This window comes from Etheostoma cragini, chromosome 11 (genome assembly GCF_013103735.1).
Source record: "Etheostoma cragini isolate CJK2018 chromosome 11, CSU_Ecrag_1.0, whole genome shotgun sequence".
In the NCBI taxonomy this organism is placed as follows: Eukaryota; Metazoa; Chordata; class Actinopteri; order Perciformes; family Percidae; genus Etheostoma; species Etheostoma cragini.
The window spans coordinates 17,369,797-17,381,459 of NC_048417.1; the positions used below are offsets into that span (position 1 = coordinate 17,369,797).

The 11,663-nt window shown below is 37.5% G+C and overlaps 2 protein-coding genes across 8 annotated transcripts in view; both read right to left on the reverse strand.

Moving 5' to 3' along the window:
* Window positions 1-181: 181 nt before the first annotated feature.
* On the reverse strand, window positions 182-9,836 carry dnajb2 (DnaJ heat shock protein family (Hsp40) member B2). 7 transcript variants are annotated; one of them, XM_034886622.1, is made up of 11 exons: window positions 9,455-9,820; window positions 7,105-7,218; window positions 6,470-6,579; window positions 6,090-6,143; window positions 5,750-5,866; window positions 5,363-5,437; window positions 4,541-4,673; window positions 4,132-4,202; window positions 3,385-3,681; window positions 645-716; window positions 182-478 (listed from the first exon to the last, which is right to left on the reverse strand). In XM_034886622.1, the coding sequence occupies exons 2-10, from the start codon at window positions 7,167-7,169 to the stop codon at window positions 688-690; spliced, it is 951 nt and encodes a 316-aa protein (XP_034742513.1). In that variant the 5' UTR covers window positions 7,170-7,218; window positions 9,455-9,820; the 3' UTR covers window positions 182-478; window positions 645-687. The 7 variants fall into 7 exon arrangements, with proteins under 7 accessions (XP_034742513.1, XP_034742507.1, XP_034742512.1 ...); XM_034886616.1 differs by lacking the exons at window positions 182-478; window positions 645-716 and having other exon boundaries at window positions 2,251-3,681; window positions 9,455-9,836; XM_034886621.1 differs by lacking the exons at window positions 182-478; window positions 645-716 and having other exon boundaries at window positions 3,050-3,681; window positions 7,105-7,203; window positions 9,545-9,836.
* Window positions 7,181-11,663, reverse strand: part of LOC117953236 (tubulin alpha chain-like) — a 7,525-nt gene continuing 3,042 nt past the window's right edge. The window contains exon 5 of the mRNA XM_034886064.1: window positions 7,181-7,201. Coding sequence (XP_034741955.1) covers window positions 7,181-7,201 — 21 coding nt within the window. The remainder of the gene's footprint in view (window positions 7,202-11,663) is intronic.

Consider the following 11,663-nt stretch of genomic DNA (forward strand, 5'->3'; position numbering starts at 1 on the left):
TATTTAAAATAATGCATCAAAAGCTGTCCGAGTTTTACATACGCGGGTGGAACAGCTGAAAACAGGTGTATTCCACTGTGAAGATTTTTAAACCTCAAATTAAATCTTGAATTTATTAAATTCATGTATTTATTTGACATTAACCCTGACCATTCTTTTTTTACAAAGATAAACTACAATGGACAGAGCAGGAAATGCTTTATTTTCTCTGTTGTGTATGTTTTTAACCATTTTACTATTTTTCCTATTCATCAGATATCCAGGAACATTTTAAATTCAGCTGAAACATTGTTAGTGCAATGCAGAGATGATCAGAACTTTTTCTTTTGGTTTCAAAATAAAAACTTTCCAGTTTACACAAGGATCTATGTACACACTCACATACATAACAAACACACATTTGTATCTTTTTAAGTGTCATTCAGCAGGTAGGAGCCAAGGTGGGCAGAGGGAGACAAGTGCATCATGGGCAATTGACCTGTGAGAATAAACGTATGAGGACATGTTACACTTTATCAGTTACGCAAATACTGTAGGCATCACCTGATATAAATATGACTTCTAAAACAAGATGGAACTTCTTCATCTGCATGGGGCTTATGGGTCATTTTTTAGGGTGCTTCAGGTTCACGCTGGTTCTTTACCTCAAAGCAGGGCAAGGGAACAGCACAGCATGAGCCAATCAGGTTAGCTTGTGAAGGCCTCGAAGTCTGAGTCTGAAATAGGAAGCAGGACGTGTAAGACAAATAACAAATTCAAATTTAATGTTGTAAAATAATGGTGTACTATTTGATGTCACAGTGAGATATATTTAAAGCAAATAGCTCATAATAATTAAGATTAACATTGGTTTGGACAACATACTGAATGAAATCCACTGTTGGCATACTTATCAAGTTCTGTTGGTATATATAGTGAAAAAAAGTAAATACGAGCAACAATTTCTTTCTTTTTAAAATGGCTGATCTACATCTGTTAAAGAGATTCGGAAAGACCAAACCCAGGAAGAATAATTCAGAAAGAATGAGCAGCACTGCAGTGCATTACGTGTATCACTGCTGTTTGTAGTAATGGTAGTACTAGTATAAATCAGTTATAATTAATGGAAAATACATAAATGTTACTGGCATAATCTGAAAAAAATCATCCCAAATATCCTCTTCGGTTCAATCTTTATTTGTTATTTCCCTTTTAACAATCTGAAAATAAAATAAAACACACATGGCATTTCAATGTCATACAAATAAAACACGTGGATATGTATTTTAAGAAGGCGAAACCATCTGCCTCTTTCTCATTCCCTCTCCAAACGCAATAACGTAGTTGGAGAGGAGGAATCCTAAAAAACTAAAAAATAATTATTGGAATTTTGAAACTGATGACGTGTTTTCACAATTGTTGGCAGTGATGATATTTATCCTTTAAAGTGTAAGTAAAAGTCATGCAACGCTAAATATTTCAGGCACTCGTGAAAAATATATGACAACCAAATAAACGTGTTGTGCTCTATAAGCTGTGTGAAGAGGGACAGAGAAAGGAACACTGTCTGTAATAAGGTCCTTTTACTGAGACAAGTTTGTGTTTGAACAGTAGTAAAAGTAATATTTGAACATATAACTGGTACTAGTGAATTTGACACCAATGTGAATTTGCCTTTTTCACAGATACAGCAACAAGTTACATTTAAAACTGTTATATTAGAATTTCACTATGACTGTCTCTCTCTCTATCTGTGTGTGTGTGTGTGTGTGTGTGTGTAACACATACATCACAATTTTAAAACCAAAACATAGACTATATATAGATATATAGATGTATTCTTAACTCATCTCAAGTTATGCTCTTCATTTTTGGCAGATTAAAAGTTCTTATTTTAATGATGAATGCATTCTTATTTCAGCACTCGAAGTCTGTGTAATTCTGCACACTAAGCAGCTAAACTGGAGAAGGTGGAGTTAGTGTATAGCTTCAGGTTACACTTAATCAACAGATGTTGATAGAAGGGAAAGGCAGCTACAGTACCTCCCCTGCCCTGACAGTTCACACAAGTCCAAGGGAAATTCAACTTAGCATTGATTTGGCGATGAAGCTTAGCTTCATATTTTTAAACATTTGAAAAGCTATCATAATGCAGTTGTCTAGCTTTGACAATTGCTTTGCTTTAAATACATTCAGTTTTTTTTTTTTACTTGGCACATTTGCAGTGGTAATGTAATCAAAGTAAACACAGAGTAAAGTAGCAAAATTGTTTAACTGTGTTTTACAATCATTCATAATGCTGTACACATTCTACAAGTAGCCTTGACTAACAACTTTATAAAGTGATGTAAAAGTGTCGCCCCTGACTATTATAACACTATAACAGTGTAGAAGCTGAGCTCCCTGTTTGAACATTTCTGACTAGCTACTTGGTGTGTATTTAAAAGGTATATTTGCAGTTTGTGCTTCAGCTACGTTTATAAATATATTGTAGAAATTATTATCAGCTGACCAATGAACAGGATTTTTTATTCATCAAACTTTTTTTATGTGTTTTTATATAACGTCTGTGGCCTGCTTTAGATTTTGATCAACTGTTTCAGACTGGACATGTGACACAGTTCTAATACATTCCCTTTGCCAGAGAGTCAGAAGGAGAAACTTCTCAACTGACCCAAACACACACTGTCAAACACTCTGCCCTTACTGGGATTTAAATTGCTTCCAACTTGGCCACATCTAAAACCCTCTCAATCCCACTCTTTTCGGTTTGTTTACATACAGTCAGAAGCAGTCCTCTGTATTTCTTTGCATTCTGTTTGATGTTGTAGCTTGTATCTGCAAATTATGTGGAAGTATAACCCTGTCAAGGTTGACTTAATGTCTCTTTTAGAGGTGTTAAGACAGCATAAAAGCCTTGTGATCAGTTGAAGCACTGCCTGACAGAGGCTGCCAATCACATCACATTAGAGTCGGACTGTAGGCAACACTGAGGTAAGTATAAAAATAAGGCATCCCAAATACACACACACACACACACACACACACACACACACACACACACAATGCATTAGCACATAGTACACCCACACTTCTTTTTCTTTTTCACACTGCCATCACTATTTTTCATGGCAGGTGCAAACTCTTCTTCAGTGCTTTGGCTTAGCGGCGTAGTGCTGTCAGTTGTGGATGACTCAGGAGAGAAGTCTGCTTCCCTGGTTCCATTTCTCTCCGTTTCCCACCGAGCTCCAGGCCCAGAGCCCATTTTAAGCTGCCCCTCTGCATCTTTCTCTCCTGCAACAACGTTTTTACTAATAGCCACATTCAAATGTGTAGTCTTAACAACCCTGCCTCCTTTATGACCACCGGTTTTGTCAATCATGGCTCTGCCCCCACCCCCAGCACCTGATATGAAGTCAGTAGCAGTTGCTCTCTGCTGGGCTTCCATTTCTGACAGGCTGCATGCCAAAGCCATCTGCAGGTCTTCATCTACTTCCTCATCATCGCTGCCGCCCACAACCCCGCAGTTGTAGAAGGGAGCGGAGCTGAATGACCGGTGTGTGGCTGCAGAGTAAGGGCTGGGGCGGGATCTCTCATACTCGGCAGGTGATCTGTTTTGGATTTGTGGCTTCTGAGGTGAGGGCCGGGGGTGTCCCTCTCGTCGACTGAGCTCCAGTGCAAGGGCCATTTCATCCTCTACACCTGATAACACACACAACACAGTTGTGTATGTGTGCACAAGACATATGGAATAACACATGGATACACACACAGACATGCAGAAATGCACAACTAGGAGGAGCAACAACATCTACATTCTGTAGGGATGTCACTGTGCCATTGTGACTTTACCAATATCTAAAACCTCTGCTTATACAATAGTTTTACAAAATTCCAAAATTTGACTTGAAAGCCCTCTACTGTAATAAGCCAATGTAGTTCATCTTCCTATGTATGACTTATCTTGCCTTTGGTACCAGTTTAGGTTAATCTGTTGGATTAAGTTTGATTAAGTGCTACTTTTGTGGAAGAAATCAATTTCACTGAAACTGTTGAACTTTTGTTGACAAAACTAGTGTGAAGAAAGTAAAGGGATAGAATATATTACATAAGACTAAGCTTGTTTGTCACACCATTAAGTGTGTGTCTTACCATTTATTAGGACACTCTTTAACACCCCATCCTCCTCAATCTCTGTTCTTTCCTGTCCGTTTTCCTTTATCCTGTAAGCAAGACACATACACAAATTAATGGTATATTTAATATTTAATATTTCCATCATTGTTTTTAGTCCGGGTGTATGAGTGTCTGCATTTGCATGGTAGAATGCCATTACACCCTGGGCATAAAAAAATTGAAATGTGAGAATACTTTCCAAATCTAAAACTATGTTACTTTGCTAAACAGTAGAATTATTACAGATTTCAGATAATTTTCTAAAATATATATCATATTCATGTCTTAGTGCATTGCTCATAACAAACCACGCTCATGAAATATTTTTTTAAATTATTAATTTTTCCCCAAGTTGAGCAACGTTTCTAAAGATGGAATGACGTACTTCTTGGTGGTGGTGCGTTTGCCATTTATGATGCGAGTGGAGGTAGAAACTGATTTGAAGTTGCCCATCCCTCCGCCCATGCTGTCCATCCCATCCAGACCACCAAATGAAGAGGAGAAGGAGGTAAAATCAACTGAAGAACGACAATGATCAGGAAAGAAAAGCAGAGGAGAAGAGAGGAGAAGAGAAGAGAAGAGAAGAGAGACTGATTTATTTTGATGTATTATCATTACGGAATATGCAAAGATAATACTACTCCTGTGTTATTGCTACAGAAAGTGTGGGTTGACATGTGTCCCAATATGAGAAAATAAGAAATAAATAACGAGAAAAGGGTTTTGGTCAGATGGCTATGGTTTTGGTATTTTGCTTTCTTTAATTCTCTATTCTTATCTGGTATTTTGTTTTTATGTCTTGTCTCTTTGTGATCATGTAATTTTCGGTCTTGTCTTGTATAGGTTAGGAATATGTCAATGTTTTGAGGTTTCAATTTTAACCAGTGATGTTTTTTTCACGTTGCATGGAATTTTAAAGTTTGGTAGCTTTCTATCTTTTTAACAAAAAGATTTACATGTTGACAAAAATAAAACACAGTTCGCTCATATTTCAGTGAACTATTCTCCGTCAGCATTTAGCTGATTTTGCCGCTGTGCATGTGTTGTGTCAATTTACAAAACTCCAAAACTTGACCAGAATAGAACATGATGCAGTTGTTCAATGCCAGTAATATTGACATTATGGTCACAATACGATATGTCATGTTTAATTCGACAGTATAGGATACTGTATTCCACACGCAACTGTCAGCATGTAACTGTTTACCTCCTGCTGAAGGAAAAGAAAAGAACCGACTGGGGCCGAGGCGAGAGGATGAGCCTCCGAAGGATGAGAAGTCATCTGGATGAGAGAAAGTGAGACATTATTTAAATACCGTACTTTTAGGTAAGGAGTAATATTACAGTAGGTTTTATGTCAACTAACTAAGAAGTTAGTTATGTTATTAGGGCTTATGTGTAATTATTGCTCCACAAGTCATTTAGTGTGTGTCCAGAGGGTCTCCATCAAAAATAAGATCTTAAATGAAAAATAAGACAATTACTTTGATTATAGAATTGAATGCCCTACCCCCATAAGTCCCCCTGATATGAGCAGAACAATATATTCATAAAATGCTAATATAACCCCACATAAGTATTGTATATGACTTACCAAAGAAGTTAGCGAAAGGATCCTGGCCGCCAAAAAACTCTCTGAACACGTCATCTGGGTTGCGGAATGTGAAGGTGAATCCTGGGAAATCTGATGAGAAGTCTGAGCTGGAGTAACCTGAACAATTAAATTGTGAGGAGCAACCAAGAGAGAGAAAAATTAGATGGAGATAAACAACTTAGGGAATCTAACATGGAAAGGTGACTGAAATGGAAGATGTAGGAAATGTAAGGAAGGGAATGAGGGAAAGGGACAAAAGAAAAGAGAGAGGGGAGGGAAGAAGGAATGGCAATGGATGCAATAATGTCTTCATATCTTATTGGAGCAGGGTTTCATTTACCTGTGTTTCCCATTCTGTCATTTCCATATCTGTCATATGCATCACGCTTACTAGCTGTAGAAGAGTAACAAAGTAAAATTCAATGATGGAATAAAAATCCACAGACACCAAAACATGTCGCTCTCTTTTTTTTTTCCTTACAAACACCCAACAGTGACACACATTAAATTACAAGTATAACCCCTACGTTGGCGATTGATTTATGGGTTCTATAAATGAAGTTCCTCACTGAAGGGGCTGACATAATCCCACAGAGATTCAGATTTATGATTCACAGCATCAACAAAGATCGACCCCCAACAGCCAGTTGACAACACACACAAACACACACACACAGATACATAAACCAGGATGTACAGATACACACTGCCCTGACTTACTGTCAGATAGCACTTCATAGGCTTCAGCCAGTTCTTTGAACTTTGTCTCTGCTTCTTCCTTGTTATCTGGATTTTTGTCTGGATGCCATTTCAGTGCCAGTTTCCTGTACCTGAACTCACAACATAAACACAGACATTAACTCATACTGTACATACAAGTAAATATATCTAGATAAAGACTTACTAGTACTAGTACTATGGTCTCTTCTACAAACAATGCACTATGGAGAGCCAGAGATAAGAAAAATAAGACATCAGACTACTGAGGCCATTCCATGTTTCTGAGAAGTCTGTATTTGCCATACTAGTAGTTCTCAAACCTCTATTATTGGGTTTAGTTACAATGTATATTGAGATATTGTATTTATGGTGTTTTGTCATTGTGTGTGTCTCATGTTGTAAATTAGAATGGTAAATGGAATCTGAAGTTCATAAAAATCCAGACACATAAAAGTAATTACCTGCTTGTTTTGAGGCGGCCTTAAGTTTTTCAAGGCTCACATAACCAGGGGATGTTATGTAAGAAGGTAAATTCCAAACATGTTTTCATAAACTATATAGAATATTCAAGGTAAAAATTGCTTTATTGTTCATGAATTGTGTAAAGTGAGCCCCAACACTTCCAGGATACCCACGCTTTCTTGATGTCATCCTGAGAGGCTGTTTTGGATACTCCCAGAACGTTGTAGTAATCCACCATTTTGCCTCCTGTCACTCCTCACAGCACTGCCCCTGAAAGAAAAATACAACTACAAAAGTTTTCAGTACAGAAAATACTTAACTCTGATTGGACACACACATTGTGCATTTATCAAATTCCTATCACTGGTTTATAAAACCTTGGTATCTATGGTATTTCCTAAAATCCAAAACAATAATAAGCACAGAAACCACTCTGTGCTCATTATTTATTTAATTTGCAGAAAAAATGGTCATACGCAAACAACAGCAATCTGAGGAACGGATAAACAAGGCAATGTGTAACGTTCAGGATTTTTTTTTCCATTCTGTACACTAAAGTGTTGACAAATACAGATTATGGAATTGTACAATTCCTATTATTGGGAACTTTTCTCAGAACCGTGAGCATCTACAGACAAAAATGTATTGACATCAAGTCAAGTTTATTTCATCCATAAAAATGAAAATTACAGTGCTCTACCTGCCATAATACCTTTAAACACCAAAGCATAAATACAATACAATAAATACACTATACAGTACAATACTATACATAAATACAGTAAAGTAAAAACTTATAAAAATGTACATTTAAAGTGCTTGTTGTACAGTCTGATAGTCTTGAGGTATAAATGAGAGCGCATACTGCGTAGTTTGTGTCTCAGCAGGTCTTAGCCTACCACGACGCTCCATACGCCTGCCAGTCAGATTACCTTGAAGAGGGTGACACGGGTCCCTCAATATTTTCATGTCATTTTTACCAGACAATTGTCATATACCTGATCCCCCCTATTTAACTCTCCCACCCTTTTCCCAGCCTTTTTAGTCACTCTATCAATCCTGGCCTTCTCAGTAACCCCAGCATCCCCCCCACCACGCAGTAACTCCAAACACTACATACTCCGACTGCAACTTCCTCATACAGTATACCCGTGGACTACATTTTTTCATCAATGAGTAAACATGACCAGACCATGATAGCCTGTCATTAAAAAATATTTCCCCAATACTTGTATGTGTTCATTTATTCTATTTCTACACCTTTGATTTCCACTGCCTCAGCTGTGATCTTATTTCTCCTGAAATCCATGAATAATTCTTTAGTTTTTTTTAAAGTTTTTAATTATAGCTATTTTGATAGTAGCTACAGTCATAACCTCTCTATCTTGTTAGTTTTGATACCCCTGTCATGTCAGGACACCTTTAACTATTTGTACATGTGGTTTAATAACATCAATTAATTTCCTACATGCTTTGCCCAGTTTTAACCTAAGCAGGGAGCTAATCTGCCAGAGTAATTGAAACACTTGTGTGGTGGGTGTTAACAAGTGTCTATGTGTAATAATAATATTGATTCACGGTATTTAAATTCACCTCGGTCAACTGATCGTTTGCCTGTTGTAAAGTTCCAATGAATATCGGAAATACATTTTGCCAAAGAAGTCGACAGAGTTTTATTAAAGTTCGACCAACAATGCTCTTTAAAGCTGCAATCTTTCACTAGTTTAAGGAATGGCACACCATGTATCCCACAAACACTGAGTAATGAAGAGTTGACAGCCATATTGATTAAGACTAGAATCAATACTGTAGTATATAGACATTGATGGCCATTAAAAATGACTGTGGAGGTGGGGGATGATAGCAGTCATTTATTTTATTTAAGGTTAGGTCAGCACTGTTTTAATTTTTATCAATGAAAAGACCACTGACTTATCTGATACACATGCAATACTTCATTATTACATACGTTTGAGGTTTATCCCAAATACGTTGCATGCTGTGGACTATGCTAATACTCTAACAATCTTTATTTTGAACTAATTGAAAGTGTGCCCTTGAAATGATAAGACCTCAGTGCAGTCAGTAGTTCCATAATAGCCACAGTCAAGAGTCAGCGTCCACCACCATGCCAATGTTATTAGTAGACTTCCAACAGTTTTAGGGCTTAAGAGGACTACCAAATTGAGATAAAATAACTAAAATTAACTTTCTATGCCCCCTCGGCAAGAGCCATGCGCTCACACAAGTATTATTACTATGTTATTCCTAGCGCCATGGCATCTGGCAACTGCTGCTGACATGACAGGCCTACACAAACTTATACACACGGGCAGGCACAGGTGCTGTCTGTATTCAAGTAACTACATAGCATTAACATTAAGGCTAGGCTACATCTAGCATATTAGTTAGTATTTTGGTAGAAATAATATTTCCTAGTATGGTAATGTTGGGCGTCTATAACTGTAAGGTCTATTGACAGTAGCTAAAAGTTATCACGACTATCCAAAGCTATGAACCTACCGTCTGAGTCTGTCGGTTTATCAGTGAGCAGTTTAGCCGTCTGTCCACCGGTTTGGATCGACAATGAATTAGTTATGATAGCAGTACCTCTGGTATGTGCTCCCCCTCTCTTCGAGACAGCCGCACGGACAGCCTCCTCCTCCAGTCCTCCTCTCCACCGCCCCGACACAAATATTTTCATACACACAATATGTCCGCAGTGTACCGCTGTGCCTCAGTGGGCTGCTCCACGGTCCCCCCAACCAGCAAAACAAGCAGTCCGTTAACCCTGTTTGCCTCGTGTGCCCCGGGTCTAAGCTGCACGCGTTACGTCACTATCAGCTGAGAGAGGAAAATAGAGCTTCTGGAACATGCTCGTGTTTGGAAACGTCGTCAGACCCGCCCTGCCTACTTCAAGCACTGCCTGTTGCTCTGTGCTAATGTGGTTTTAAAAACCAGCAACTGACTGGTAGTCATGAAAACCTACTATGGCCAACCATTCAGGTTAGACCAACAGGCTGCTCACAGATGTTTCTAAATATGTCAATGTCAACATCGTTAAATAAACTACATTTTTACGTATCCTATGCCTACAATGTTATCAGTGCAGTGGTTGTGGCTGACCAAATTTAAGCTACTGTGCTAAAGTGAAAAAAATATTTATTTGTACCCTACTGAAATATTAGTTTCCCTTTACTTTTAAATGTAAAAAAACAAACAAGCATTTTTCATTATTTCCAATATTACATAAACACAGATTACTCATCTGGGAAAACATGTTCAAATATTCAAATCTTTGTCTTGTTTATAAAATTATTCACGGTTTATCATCCCCTCCTCTCCACCAGGTTGTCAACATCTGATCATCTGATCAGAGCAGAACCAGAGGTGCAGTGAGGGGAGATTGCATCATTCCATATAGGAAAAGTGTGTTTGGACAAACTGATTTTACTGTTTTAACTGCCTCTAAGTGGAACCTCACCATCATAACCATCAGAAAAATAAACATATAGTACGTTTGAGATCCAGTCAAAGACACAGCTCATTGCCAATCAGAGATTTCAACCTTTCCATTAACTGTTAGACCTGCTCTCGCTTCCCTCTGATGGCTTCTTCTGTGTGTGCATGTGTTCATCTCTTTGAATTATACTTGTCTGATTGTTGGTCAGCTATATTTCTAGTGTAAATCTATCTTAACTTTTCTTATTTATAACTATAATAGTAGTACTTTTACCCAATGTATAAAACATTGTTATTGTTTTCTTGTTATGTAAATATGTAATTTTACTTTTTAGGGTGACTTGTTACGATCTGTCAGGGACTGCAGATGAAAAATAGCCTTTTGGCTAACACTGGCGTGTTGACAGAAGTGTTCATTTATATGCACTGTCCCTGTATTAAATAAACACACACACATATATACATATATATATATATATATATAGGGAGAGAGAGAGAGAGAGAGAGAGAGAGAGAGAGAGAGAGAGAGAGAGAGAATTATTTATAAACTCACAGTAGACTACTTACATTGAGTCGACTAGAGAAGTTTAATTTAGCTAGAAGTAGTCTTTTAGTTCTATGTGTGACTCACAAGGATCAAGTGATGAGCTCATGGACTGGTCAGTCATGTTAAATGACTAAACCTCTTTATTTAGGCTAAAGGCAACTTTACACGGTTTGCAGGCTGGTTACATTGCTACCATCTGTTGGCTATGGGAAGGAACTGCAGCTACAAGGCCAGCCCAGCCCTTTTTATAGTTTGTGGCTTATCATCAACATGACCTAAAAAGGCAGGAAATTAGCAAAGGCAGAGAAACTGGAATTTCTTTTGTAAATTAATGGTAGCTTATTATAAATCCTCTATATTGACAGCAACCATTTCAAAATGTGTAGTGTAGATTTTTTTAATACATGTCTCTGATAGAAAGATTTCTTTGGGTAGTCATAATGCATTTATTTTTTCTAAGTATTTTCTCTACATACCTTTTTCTAGACAGCAAATCTTCTTATTATGTTGATCTGTAACAGTTGTAAAAGTTAAATGCAAAACTCAATAGTCTGATATAACTCCAGTTGATTCAGTGTAAAGCATGTATTAGCTTTTTAGGTCAGCGGATTGTTTGACTATTATTGTTTTAGTAATTTACAATAAAATATTTGCTTAATTGGCTGCCAGGCTAAACAGGACGAGTTCAGGAATGATCACAATTCATCATTTAATAGGTTCATG